The sequence below is a fragment of the Plectrocnemia conspersa genome, unplaced genomic scaffold (assembly GCF_051122295.1).
Source record: "Plectrocnemia conspersa isolate PC_06_02 unplaced genomic scaffold, ASM5112229v1 ptg000002l, whole genome shotgun sequence".
In the NCBI taxonomy this organism is placed as follows: Eukaryota; Metazoa; Arthropoda; class Insecta; order Trichoptera; family Polycentropodidae; genus Plectrocnemia; species Plectrocnemia conspersa.
The window spans coordinates 11,194,372-11,207,516 of NW_028277166.1; the positions used below are offsets into that span (position 1 = coordinate 11,194,372).

A 13,145-nucleotide genomic window follows, 5' to 3' on the forward strand; every position below is an offset into this window, starting at 1 on the left:
GGGAAATATATTCTTCATTTAATATTCTTAAGAAATCATAGACATTTTTATTCCAAGTTTATTCCGAGTCGAAGGCTAAATGGTGGCTCTGGATTCTTGACTGAAGTGTCTGAAGGAAGTGATACAGTACGACGATATTTTGACTAATGATGGAACGATTAATCGGAATCGAAAATATCGGAACTTTTTTGAGTATCAGAGAATTTTTAACGTAATTTCTAATTCCGAAAACGATTCTTTGGATCTATTGTTACTTTTGCATTAGCTGCCCATGATTTAGATTTGTTTAGTGCCTCATCAATTTAAAGAAAGAAATATTAAAAAAAGGGAAAACATTTCTTAAAACGTGAAATGGAAAAATATATTGCTCTAAAAAACATATGTTTCACAAAATTTTAGGTTCGGCAAAAAATATAGCTAGTTGCATGGATAGCTTGCACAGCCATTAGAAGAAGGAAGGATGGGGGCAGAACAGCAGCATTAAAAATTATTTTTTTAAATAACTAGAAATTCAAATAAATTAGCGATTTTCTAGAGATTTTCTTCAGTAATATCGCAATTTCCTTGTAGCATATTTTTCTGACCGACTTAAAGTAGCATTTAATTTTCTTAATAATAATAAGAGAAAGTACTGAAATTATCGCTACGTGTCCTTAAAAATATAATTTAGCTTAAGAATATGTAGATAAATAATAATTACTTTTTATAATGAATTTATGAATTCCTGCCCTTGCTGTTTCAACAAGAAGATGGATTTCTTACATGCTGTTTTGTCTTTTACTTGTAAATTTTTATCAAAATCTCAATTTGTTATCATTTCAGACCTTTCACTGTATTTCTTTTTTATTGGAGGACTATTCTATATGCCTTATATTATAGATAATGATTATACATTGCCTATAGTATAGTGAATGTTAGTTTTTGATACTAATTTTATTAGCTATTCGCCTTAAACTGCTTTGACTATATCTGACGGCACTCAGTCTGAATTATCATACTGTTAATATAAACAATTATTAATACTACACACTTCCATTGCCACTGAGTGTCAATCCAATATTCGCTCCCATTTTATATAGAAATAGGTATAAGCAACGCCTCCCTAAAAGAATACCATGATATAGAACCTCCTTATCTCGCACATAAATCATCTTGAGGACGCCCAGATAAATTATATCGATTATCGCCATGCGAAGGGTGCAAATGTTTATTTAGCCAGCACCCGCATCCCTTTACTTCTCCCCTAGCGCGAAGAAAAAGCGTAAGCCGTAAAATCTAGATAAATATCACAACGCTTGCGTTCTAATCAGAAAGGATTAATCTGATGATTTTTATTATTAATTTTCAGGCGTAGGCGTTATTCTGGTGACTGTCAGTGGTGTAGCGTGGAGAGCAGCCGGACGCAGAAATAGTAGTGTAACGGGAGCGGGAGGTTCAGGAAACGCGCCTCAGAGAAGAACTGCCTTACCGTGTGCTAGAGCTCATCATCCATACGCAGCAATGTTGTATCCTGAGTTTCATTGCCGTCCACCACCACCATCTTATCAAGCATCTATGCATGAATATAGACTTAGGTATTAAGAATTATCCATTTAAATATTATATGTAACAAAAATTCTAGTATGCTAATTATTATTTAATTACAGATTATTATTGCTGGACCGAGCAACGTCACCTCCTCCGGTCACTTGTCCTCCTCCGGCGTACAGACCAAGGTAATAAATTATTTCTTCTTCTACTACTTATGTTTTATATTGACTTCTCTAAATAAATCTCTGTATAACCTTATTGTACGAATTATATGTCCAATCTTATTAAGCACACTTACTTCTTTTATCTAAATTTGAAGCATAATAATTGTGGTCAGACCATTAAAAAAATATTATTATTCATATTTGAAGGTGGAGATTTTAGTTTAGTCCACGAAAAATTAAAAACTCTTCAGTTTCAAATCAAGAACTGGTAGTCATTCATATAATGTTTTGACAACTATTGCTTCATCTTTTTGGTATGTCATTGAAATAACAAATATTATTTATTTTTACACTGCAAATGAAGCAATTTCAAAAAAGTATTCCTGATTTAAGAATTGAAAATAAGAGGGAGTAAACACCTTTGCCTGACACCTCTCAATAGAAAAAGTATTTGTGAAGTTTTATAGTATTCATCGTCTAGATTCTAGATAATGCCTATTTTTATATATTTTTCGTTGTTTGCTCTATTGCTTTTTTCATAACAAATCACACTAGATTTATTAAACTCGGATTGCTCAAGTCAGTCATTAAAGATCTGATGAACATGCTAAAATCTGAATAGCTTACAATATTTAATTACTTAATAGCTCCACCGTAATAGACATCAATCACTTGGGTTAAACTCGAACCCCAATTTCTATAATTTGAAATATAATTAGTAGTTTACTTTTTAAACGCACGATTTACACCACTGTACTAAAAAAAGTACGCTAAAAAATCTCAAAATTAATGTTTCACATGTGAAGATTAGAGATGTAAATTGTTGCGTTAACAAGAAAAGAAAAACCATAAATTCAACTTGTCCAGAAATCATTCAATCAAAAACACACAATTAAAGTTGCAAAAGACTTATATTAAAGGACCGTCTCTAGAACCCAAAATTAGTTTAAAAATTACTTCATCGCGATTTAAATTTTATACATAGTTTTTTTTAATAATTAGTACTCGGATTTTAATTCATAAATGAGTTTATTTTATTTATTAATATCGTATAATTCTCCGAAAATTCACAGTAGCTATCGAGGAAGAGTGAGAGGGTTCTAAAAAGGCAATTTTACACAATAAATCTGTTTCTCAATATCAATTTGTCAATTAAGACTAAATTATGTATTTAATCATTCTTTTGCATTTTTAGACGGATGGTAAATGCAGGACCCCAATACGCAGGCGGAAGGGGCACAAGAGGAAGACGCAGGCCCGAACAGCTACAGCCCTCGTCTCAGCTCTCAGCAGTCGTCATTCAAAACATAGGTCTAGAATCTTACGATGAAATTAAATACGATGACGGGCCTGAAATCGGACCGCATATTGTGAACGATTGCAAGGAGGAAGTTCAGCAAGAGAACAAAGAAGGCAATCTTGTTACCATCGTCCAAACGGGCGAAGACACCAGCCCCGTCATCGTAACGGTGTCGGGCTCCATGCCTGAAGAGAGGCCTTCCCAAAATCACACATCCGAAATAGATATTTTAGCTCATTTATAATATAAAACCAATCATTGTACATATAATTCATGTTTGTATTATACATTAGTTAGACGTTTAATTTACTTATTATAAATAATATTTGTTGACAGTTTGTGATTCTTTATTGATTAATTAAATCAGAGCATTGTTTATATATTGAATGATCGAAATGCATAACTTGCGCTACCTGATGTTAATTTTTATTCAATTCGTATTGTCCTGTTGTATGATCGGCTGATACGTCACAAAGACGAAATGATACACCTACACTTAAATACATATTTAATGATAATAATTAATTTTTAGTCAATTATAAAGGATAACGAATTAGTCGGTATACCGAAAAAGTGTTTAAGTTGAAGCAAAATGTAAAATTAATTATATTTGTGATATAAACATGAAAGTCATTTTTCATTCAGTATTATGTTCTTTTCATGACATATTCAATTTTCTCAAACTGTACGTTGATTTTATATCTGCTCCTTTGTAAATATTAACGAGAAAGAGTTCAACGTAAGTAGCCGTCAACGTGGCCATCGTCGTTTGGATTTATTCTTTTATAATATCGAAAACGTTTGAGAAATTATTTTAAGTGCCTATTATTATTTTAAATGTATATTGTAAACGTTAATTTAAAAAATGTGTAAATTTATACTATAGTGCCAGTTTACAGATCCACATACGAATAGATCAATCCAATCATCAATCGCAGGAAGCAAATTTTATTTTTTAATTATATTCCGGGTGTGTCATATATGTGATTTTTTAAACTATGCATTGTTTACGTTTGTTTATTATTTAAGGTTTAATGTTGTATGTGTATATGATTTCCTAAAAAAATTGTATAATTATATTCCTATTCTTTTGTAATTAATATTTCGTTAAACATAACACTAAAGGCAAAGTTGTACAATTAAAGAATAATTGATTTGTAATTTATACAGACACACGCGTATACATACTCCACACAAAGTTAGTATTAAGTGTAATAATATGTGTAAATAATGTTATTGCCTCTACTGAATAGACTTTATGGAAAAATAGAACCAAAATATATTTATAAAAATTAAATCATTTTATTTCATTTTAATACCTATCAAAATCATACATCATATTTGCTCACTGAACGGAAGTTTTAGACATTGAGATATCATAAGATTACTATAAAAGGAGCACAATTTAAATGAGCAATATATAAAATAATTGTTCCATAAAAACGAAATACTATTGGACAAAACAGTGACACCTTATATAATAATAATAACTCACAAAATACACAAAAAATCGTTTTATAGAACAAAGTATTTATTTTTAAATAAACATATCTCTTATAATAATTTCCTTTTAAATCAAGAAGCATTAATTTCTCAAGTCATATTGAAAGTAAAAAATGAAATAATAGTATTCTATAAATAAACACATTTTCGCATTTAAATCAGCTACTCACAGGATCATTGCCTCAATCAACAATTTAAAACAAATCATATTCATCTCATAGTTTGTGTGGATATATATCTCAGCAACAGAAAAAGACTACCAACCTTGATGTTTATTTTTGCTGCGGTAATCCACTTATCTAAGTGGATTTTTAGACTTTTCTTTGATCATTTTCTTGTCTAGTATAAAAAAATGCACTACAACCGGATCATTTCCAATCTTTTATATTGCTTGATCCAAGCATTTCTTATTTCGGAAGTCATTCATTATATGTACTTAGGATTACGTTTTGAATTTACATAGATAAAGTTTAAAATGTAATCTATATAAATTGTAAGTTAATTCTTCATTTTAAATATACGTATGTGTGGGGGGTTCCAACAGTAACCCTCTAGAAAGCTACAACAGAGGTATGACTAAACAAAACGAGTGAAATCGGCATTTTTTAAAATGATATACTTATGAAAGCATCAATTATCCTCGACTTCCATAATATAAAAACTCTTTAAGCCCTTTTTTCATCCGCTTCGAAACAATATGTTATTATTGTTGCAAGTATACTTTGTAATCATCGGACAATTACCCAAATGACCACCTTTCACTAAAGGATGTGCCAGAAGCGGAGCTAAACAATAACACGATTCGCTCAAAATTGCCCTCATCTACCATTTGTCAAAACTTCATTGAAGGACTAACATAAAATATGTGATTAGTCACATCATCAATCACTCTCGCACATATAGCAACTTACTCATGCACACAACTAGCACAACTGACTCTCATTCTTGGCTGACACTCACCAACTAACTCAACTGATCACGAAGAACCAGAGACCAGTGAAACCCCGATTTTACAATTGCACAGCATTCAACACTGCCATCCGATACTGCCTTGCCCTTTTAATTTGGAATAAAATATTTCATTAAATTAAATACACCCATACCTCGCTATACGGCCGCTCTTTATACGGCCTTTCGCTATAACAGCCCTCTTCAATTAAGGCACGTTTTCGATTAACGGCCCAAAATGTTTCGCTATAACGGCAAAAAAACTTTTTTTCGATGTCGATTTTTTAAAAAATTAAAAAATATATTTAATTTGCATAATTTTAAAATGAAAGGTGAAGCAGCTAGCGCCGATGAGGCCGCATCTAAGGAATATCCCAACATTTTAAAGGGAATTTTTGAAAGAGGGGTCATAAACCTGAACAAGTGTTTAACGTAGACGAAACAGGGCTTTATTGGAAGCGAATGCCTGATTGCACGTACATTTCAAAAACCGAAAGATCTGCGCCTGGTTATAAGGTGCTTAAAGAACGATTAACTTTGCTACTTGGTGCAAATGCCGCGGGTGATTTTAAGCTAAAACCACTTTTAATATATTTGTCCGAAAATCCAAGGCCTCTTAAAGGACTAAATAAAAATCAATTACCCGTCAAATGGAGATCCAACAAGAAAGCTTGGATGAATAAAGCTACTTTAGAGGATTGGTTCAAAAATCACTTTTGCACAGAAAAGAAAAAATATTTGCGAGACAATAACTTAAACAACAAGGCTTTGCTAATTTTGGATAATGCACAGGGCATCCTACTAATTTATCCGAACTATCTGAAGATGACATGATTGAGTACCTTCCGAAAAATACAAAAGCTCTGATCCAACTATATTACCTACGCCGAACTTTCCGACAACTTATAAGGGAAACCGATTCTCTTTAAAATAATTAATTAATTTAAAACAATAAATTCTTCAATTAAAACATTTTGGAAAAACTATAACATCAAGGATGCTGTTGACAGCATCAGTGAATCATGGAAGGAATTAAAATTAACAACAATGAACCATGTTTGGAAAAAATATGGCCAGAATGTGTAAAAAGTACTGATGCAGAAGTTAATTGCCTTCCTGAAATTAGTCAAAACATTTTGGATCTAGCACATGATCTCGGCTTTGAAGGTTTGAACGAACGTGATGTGCTTTATCTACTTGAAGCTGATAGGGAACCCCTTCCATATAAGGAACTCATTCAGTTGCAAGCAGAACCGGCATTTGATGAAGAGACAGTCTGTTGTATTCAAACAGCTAACATCAAAAAAATTGTCAAAAGCTTTTTCCTATTTCGAACAAGGAATAAACTTGTTCGAAATAGGAACAAGTTTATTCCTTGAAAACGATCCTGACGTCGAACGTAGCGCTAGTTTCTCGAGGAATTAACTCAGCCATTAGCTGTTATAAATCACTGAAGAACGAAAGAGACAAAAAGGCAAGACAAACAACGTTGGACAATTTTTTTAAGCCAGGCCCATCCTTACCAGCGAAAAATGAGAACGACAGTGATCTGCAGGTTACCATTTCTTCATCGTCTTCAGATTAAAGCCATTTTAAAAAAAAGTATGTATGTATACATACACATATTTTATGTAATATGAAATTGTTTCATTTTTGTTTATGGATTATTGTTGGTTTTTGGAGTCTGTTATTATTTTATGTACAAATGTATGTACTTGTTATGTATGTATTTTTTATTTAAATGAAATAAAAAGATAAAATGCATTTTAAATGATAAACCATGTTACATATTTAACAAATTTGGAACCGATCCCATTGAATTTGTATGAACTTGTATTGGAATAATTGATTCGTTATACGGCTTTTCGCTTAGCGGCCAAGTTTCGTGGAACGTATCTAGGCCGTAAAGCGAGGTATGGGTGTACTATGAATCTTAATGAAATGTTATTATTAAAATAACAACCACTGTCTTCCGCGAAAAAGCTGAAATGACGTCCCTGGTGCTGAAGATTAATAAGTGCAGCCAGTACTGAGAAATGTTTCTTATGCAACTTGAAAACGATAAGTTAGCAGCAAAAGGATCAGCTTAAAATTTAATAGCTGACAATATTTGGAGACAGATATACAGCGATAATAAGAACTTCGTTGTTTACTAGTCGATTGACCATTAGATTTGGCTGACATCTGGCTCTTAACCATTAACCTGACCTACTGAACTTCACAGAACCATGATATGGCGATATAACTGAGCCAGTTTTGCACCCTTCGTCCAACGTAGAGACAATACTCCAGCATTATTCAGTCTGAGACCTGAGAATGCAGCAATGTGCTGATTACAACATACAAGAACTGCACTGATTTCGACGCAGTAAATTATTAAGTCCATCTGAGCGAAGGAAGCGCGAAAAAAATTAAAGAAACAGTGCATCAATGATGTTAAACCCCTTAATCCGCAATGCAGAGTGGCAACACTTGGCGGGCGTGCATTGCAATCGTGGGTTAGCGGGTGGGAGATCCAACGGCGCCCGCCATTCCAGATAGACGTGTGACCGGAGCTCAAGCCAACCTGACAAACGAAGCGACTACTACATATACGCATATAATCAGAAAACTCTATAACAATGATTTTCAATGTAAAAAATGTAATAGTGCATAGATAGTACGTACAAGATTTTCAATCTCATTTCAGTTAATAATTCCAAATAACAAATGTAATATTACGAGGGTAAAATAAAAGTAAAAAATATAAAAATGAAACGCTATTATATTTGTTTTGTTTATTACACCTATTACAATTTTAACATAAAAATAAACGTCGAAGAAATTCACTCCCAATAGTCACATAATAACTTACAAATTTATTGCAAAATCAAGATATTTTATTGCACAATATGTATATGAAAAATATAAAAATAAAAGTAATGATCTTTACTGTGCATAATTTTATAAAAAAATCCACATCATCACTTCATATTACAAGCAATAGAAGTCAATGTAGAACGACGGAGATTTCATTTCTTCTTTCGCGTTTTTTTACAATGAGTACATCGAGAAGAACAAACGTTTGTAATAATAATAGGCAGAAAAAAGAAGTAAATTTACCATTTTAGAACGAGCTCTAAAACTTGAGTCTTGTAAAATAATATTGAATTGAGATTACATATTAATGAACACATAAAAATAAGATTCAATATGCGTACAAGTGTTACAATTTGAGGTTGAAAGTCATACATAGCTTATACAGATACGTGTTTAATTTTTATCGTTCAAGAAATCCAAAAGCAAGTGTTCGAAGCAAACCATAACACTTACGCTAACATTGCCAGGTTGTTTATTTTATACCCTGTTTAGGCTTGGGCTCCTTACTCTGCTTCTCTTGCTCCCGACGCCTCGCGGCTTCTTCGCGTTGTTGACGGACTAGAGCTAATCTAGCTAAATCGGCTCTGGCTTCTTCCGTGGCTCCGGCAGCGTGGAGCCTTTGATAAGCGGCGGCGCCTCGTTGCCTTTCCAACTCTTCCCTCTCACGCCTATAAATAACAACACAAATATTATAAGGCCCTGTATTTATCACATGAAAAGGCAAATATATCTAACCTTGATAATTCTGGCTTCGGCGCGTCTCCCATAGTTTCATTTAAAGTACTAAGTTTTTTAGTTTTTTTTACAATCCGGTTGGGATTCTCTACTTCGATTAACGCAGACACTCCCTTGGCCTTTCCTGGCTAAAATTTTATACACAATTAAAACAAACTTAATTAGGAGAACATAATTTAATGTCAATTCCTCAAACAAATCGATACTAATTTAAATAGAGATTTCTTTGTATCTTTATATATTCAATATATATGAATCGCCTCTTGTTAAAAACTTAAAACAAATTGACAAATAAATAAAAGTTCATTATGAAGCATTTAAAGCAAAGGGTTAACAAATATCGAAAGAATAGTGAAATTATTGTTAATTTATAAAAAGTTATACATTTTTGCAAATGTAAGAAAAGCGATATTTTATATATTATTATTTTTATCTAACTCATTTTGATTAAGTTTTCTTGAATAAAATTATAATTTTCTTCATATTGTGCTTTTACTACTGTGTTTTGGAGATTCAGTGGGATATTTTAGTTTCAAAGATCTGCACTAGATGAGAATAAAATAAAGACAATGATTTATTGTGATGGTTAACTAACCAGATTTTAAAGAGGTAAATTGCTAAAGAAAAAACTTGACTTGAATGGGGGAAGAAGATAATCAATCAAAATTGTAGATATATTTGATTAAGTAACTAATTTTATAAAAACTTGTCCTAAGTTCGTTAGTTAAAAATATAGATTTGACATAGATAACTATGGTAATGAATCTTGCTTTAAATATTTCTCGTTTCATTTCAATATTATTACCTCTTCATCTGAAGAATCGTCCGAATCTGAACCGCTGCCCTTCTCGCCGCCTTCTTCATCTTCGCTGTCGCTTACGCCGCCTTTCTGAGCTTTCCGACTAAAAAACAAGCCGATAATGTGTTCATTCGCCCTTTAATTACAATAAAGATCAACCGTATACCGTCTCTTCTCTTCTTCTGCTTTCCGCTGCTCTTCCAACTCTTCAGGGTTGGTAAACTTGCGATTGCGGCCCTTATGGTTCAAAAATTTTCCTAAAATAAATTGCATTAAATAAATAAATGGCGAAATAGAGAAATAGCGAGTCAACCTTCAAGCTACTATCAAGGGTATACTAAATATATCGATACCATGACTTCGTTGCAAACTTGCCTTGCACATTACCATATTTTAGATGATGAATAAATGAATAAATCACTTTATGTTACAATACTATTCGATACGCCTAATATATAATCAGAATTGAATTAGAATGTCGACAAACACATTTAGTAACCTAGTCGGGCAAAATAACGGTAGTGGAACGCCGGGGAAGCACGAAACGTCGCGCTACAAAATGCGCAATAAACGCCGACTAGTGTCTTAATATGTAAATGCGCACTTCGATTAATGAGGGCGTTCTTTTAATAAATGCTTTATTTCTGAATACCTTTAGGCATGATGGGGCAGTAGCTCGACCACTGCGACGTCCGCGAGGTGACTTTTTTTACAGTAGGCACTAACACCGCTATTTGCGTCCATGCACTAATTTAATATCAAAATCGTTTGCTTTTAAAAATATTTTATAATAAATACAATACACAAAATAATTAATATTAACAACACTTCACATCAATAATTCTAGCGCCTTAAAATTATCGCCGAAAAAATCCATGTATTTGTTAAAATTGTTGAAAAACTGAATGACATTCTCAATTGGTATTAATTAATAATTAGGCACTCTAATGGCTTATAGATCCTATAACGAGCGGGACTGTTGATCCAACCAAACTTGCCGAAAATGATTGAAAATGTATGTATCTATGGATAATTATTTAGAACAATTTAGCAGCAGCTAACAGCACTGAGACTGGTCTTATATATATTTATAGTTCTTTATGCTCAATTTTTCACACTTTTTATAAACAATAGACTTTTGTACATTTCCAAAGATCAGAAAGTGATGTCTTGAGAATCAGATCAAATAAACGTTTTAGAGAAGCACCAAGACTGACTTTGTAACCTTGAAAAATTAAATCAGGAACCAAATCAGGCCCAGAAGAATGCCAATCTATCTAATTATTTTTACTAAAATTATTATTGACATATATATTGACATAATTTATTGGTTTTAATTTTAAAATATTGCTTATTAAACCAATGTATTTTATGTGATACAGCGGAAAATATAGCACGCATATTTCCTCTCGACGAGGATCCAGAGATATTCTCTGTCGGCATCGAGGTAGTCAAGCCTGCACGTATTGCCAAAAGTACATCTCCACCTCTTCTTCATTGATCTCTTCTGAACATAGTGTATCGACCGTCAGCATAGCATAGAATCAGTCAGCCATGTTTCCAAAAAAGCGATGACGTCATGTTTTTTCAGTTCAGACCCCTTACGTTTTGATAAAAAAATTCAAAGGGGTTCCGTCATAATTAAATAATATTTATTCACATTTAATTTTTGTGAAACATATTTCTAGTCTGGCAATAATATTCAGTACTACCAATACTAACAACGTAATGTCATCGATTGTTTCATATGGAAATGTCAATATATGTTTAAAATCGCATTTTCTGTACATAATAACATAATTACATCATTATTTTACTTGAAATGAAAATTTAAAATCACTTTTCTAACGTATAAGTAAGTTTTTAATTTTCTAACATACATATAAGTAAATTGGCAATAATTTATCTTTTATACTATGTACAGGAACGATCATGGAAGTTTATCGATTATATTTTGTTACAATTGTAATATTTTGTCAATTCATATCGACGTTGACAGTGGATAAGGAAGTGCGGATGGACTGTAGCAATCTACGCTTGGGACAATACATTTGTCCAGATCCGAACCTTCAGCATATAGATCCTAAAACTCAACAGTTGCTCGGTTGTACTCGCCAAAACAAAGCTGACGGTATTGCATTTAAAATAAGTATTATTATTCTAATTTAAAATAAGTAATATTAATTAAACATAAATAATTGCAGTTCAATGCTTAGCCGCGCCGGGGATTATATGCGAACAGACAAACAGTTCCAGTTTTAAAAAAGAAATGCCTTGCAAATGGACGTTAGTATATTTTAATATCACTATAGTAATATTCCATATAGATTTTTTAATAGAACGGATTTTATTTCAGAAATGGATACTCGTTAGAAGTCGCTTTATTGTTGTCCGTCTTCCTGGGAATGTTCGGCCTCGATCGTTTTTACTTAGGTTATCCAGCGTTGGGTTTGGCTAAACTGTGCACCCTCGGATTCATGTTCGTCGGTCAGCTACTGGATATTCTATTGATCGCGACGCAAGTTGTGGGTCCTGCGGACGGCTCGGCTTATGTCATACCTTACTTTGGAGCAGGAGTGCATGTCATTCGGAGCGATAATAACACTTACAGATTACCTCAAGACGACTGGAATAACATTACGTAATATTCAATGTACAATTTAGATATAATATAAATTAACACGTTGACACCGGGGATTTTTTCAGTCTAAGCTACCTGGGAGTGAAGTATCTGCACAATGTTAAGTGAACGTTTGCTTCCAACTAGTGCGGATTAATAAATAAACAATGCTCGATTGGAGATTTACTTCAATCTATCGGTTCTTAAAATTTCAGGAGATTGAGATTACAGCTTTATGAAATTTTGACTGCGTAGATTCAGTAAAGGGGAATCGGATTATGATTCGATTATTCAATTATAACGACGATTGAAAAATGAAAATGATTATCTTCAGTAAATAATTTTTTTCAACATTACCTACATATAATCCCAATAGTATGGTGTCAATGTAAATCTTATAGCAATATTGTTCTTATACACCAAATCTGTTCACTAATAAAATAAGTTGAAAATTGTGATAATCATTTATATTATTAATACAAATATACACACACATAAACATATAATCTTTTATTTTATCTATTACATGTTTAAATATATGAAGGCACTAAAAACAAAAAGTACATGAAAATCAAATTTTCAGCGACGGAAAAAATTGATTATATTACAAAATACATTAGGCTTAAAAGTTGCACAATATGAAATATTTCTTAATCTTTAAAACTTTTCATCTGTGCTGATTTGGCA

The 13,145-nt window shown here is 32.5% G+C and overlaps 3 protein-coding genes across 5 annotated transcripts in view; 2 read left to right on the top strand and 1 right to left on the bottom strand.

Moving 5' to 3' along the window:
* Window positions 1-4,291, top strand: part of LOC148237638 (uncharacterized) — a 268,583-nt gene extending 264,292 nt beyond the window's left edge. For both annotated transcript variants that reach the window (XM_088181868.1, XM_088181870.1), the window contains 3 exons: window positions 1,349-1,574; window positions 1,647-1,715; window positions 2,890-4,291. In XM_088181868.1, the coding sequence (XP_088037994.1) occupies window positions 1,349-1,574; window positions 1,647-1,715; window positions 2,890-3,238 (644 nt within the window). In that variant the 3' untranslated portion in view covers window positions 3,239-4,291. The remainder of the gene's footprint in view (window positions 1-1,348; window positions 1,575-1,646; window positions 1,716-2,889) is intronic.
* A 3,900-nt stretch (window positions 4,292-8,191) lies between these two features.
* LOC148237639 (28 kDa heat- and acid-stable phosphoprotein) lies at window positions 8,192-10,554 on the bottom strand. The gene is made up of 5 exons (XM_088181768.1): window positions 10,491-10,554; window positions 10,005-10,095; window positions 9,845-9,941; window positions 9,040-9,167; window positions 8,192-8,972 (listed from the first exon to the last, which is right to left on the bottom strand). Exons 1-5 carry the CDS (start codon window positions 10,498-10,500, stop codon window positions 8,777-8,779), a joined length of 522 nt encoding a protein of 173 aa, XP_088037894.1. The 5' UTR covers window positions 10,501-10,554; the 3' UTR covers window positions 8,192-8,776.
* Window positions 10,555-11,525: 971 nt separating this feature from the next.
* On the top strand, window positions 11,526-12,959 carry bisc (TM2 domain-containing protein 1 biscotti). 2 transcript variants are annotated; one of them, XM_088205518.1, is made up of 5 exons: window positions 11,526-11,693; window positions 11,763-11,969; window positions 12,043-12,124; window positions 12,195-12,479; window positions 12,545-12,959. In XM_088205518.1, the coding sequence occupies exons 2-5, from the start codon at window positions 11,771-11,773 to the stop codon at window positions 12,585-12,587; spliced, it is 609 nt and encodes a 202-aa protein (XP_088061644.1). In that variant the 5' UTR covers window positions 11,526-11,693; window positions 11,763-11,770; the 3' UTR covers window positions 12,588-12,959. The 2 variants fall into 2 exon arrangements, with proteins under 2 accessions (XP_088061644.1, XP_088061645.1); XM_088205519.1 differs by having other exon boundaries at window positions 12,195-12,622.
* The last annotated feature ends 186 nt before the right edge of the window (window positions 12,960-13,145 follow it).

Bases quoted from the DNA above. Each gene is read 5' to 3' on its own strand.
- LOC148237639 (XM_088181768.1), bottom strand. The intron at 9,942-10,004 runs GTATACGGTTGA...CTTGTTTTTTAG, and splicing joins GCAGAAGAAGAGAAGAGACG to TCGGAAAGCTCAGAAAGGCG. The intron at 8,973-9,039 runs GTTAGATATATT...TGTTATTTATAG, and splicing joins CCGAAGCCAGAATTATCAAG to GCGTGAGAGGGAAGAGTTGG.
- bisc (XM_088205518.1), top strand. From the start codon at position 11,771: ATGGAAGTTTATCGATTATATTTTGTTACAATTGTAATATTTTGTCAA. The intron at 11,970-12,042 runs GTATTGCATTTA...AAATAATTGCAG, and splicing joins TCGCCAAAACAAAGCTGACG to TTCAATGCTTAGCCGCGCCG. The intron at 12,480-12,544 runs GTAATATTCAAT...GGATTTTTTCAG, and splicing joins GACGACTGGAATAACATTAC to TCTAAGCTACCTGGGAGTGA.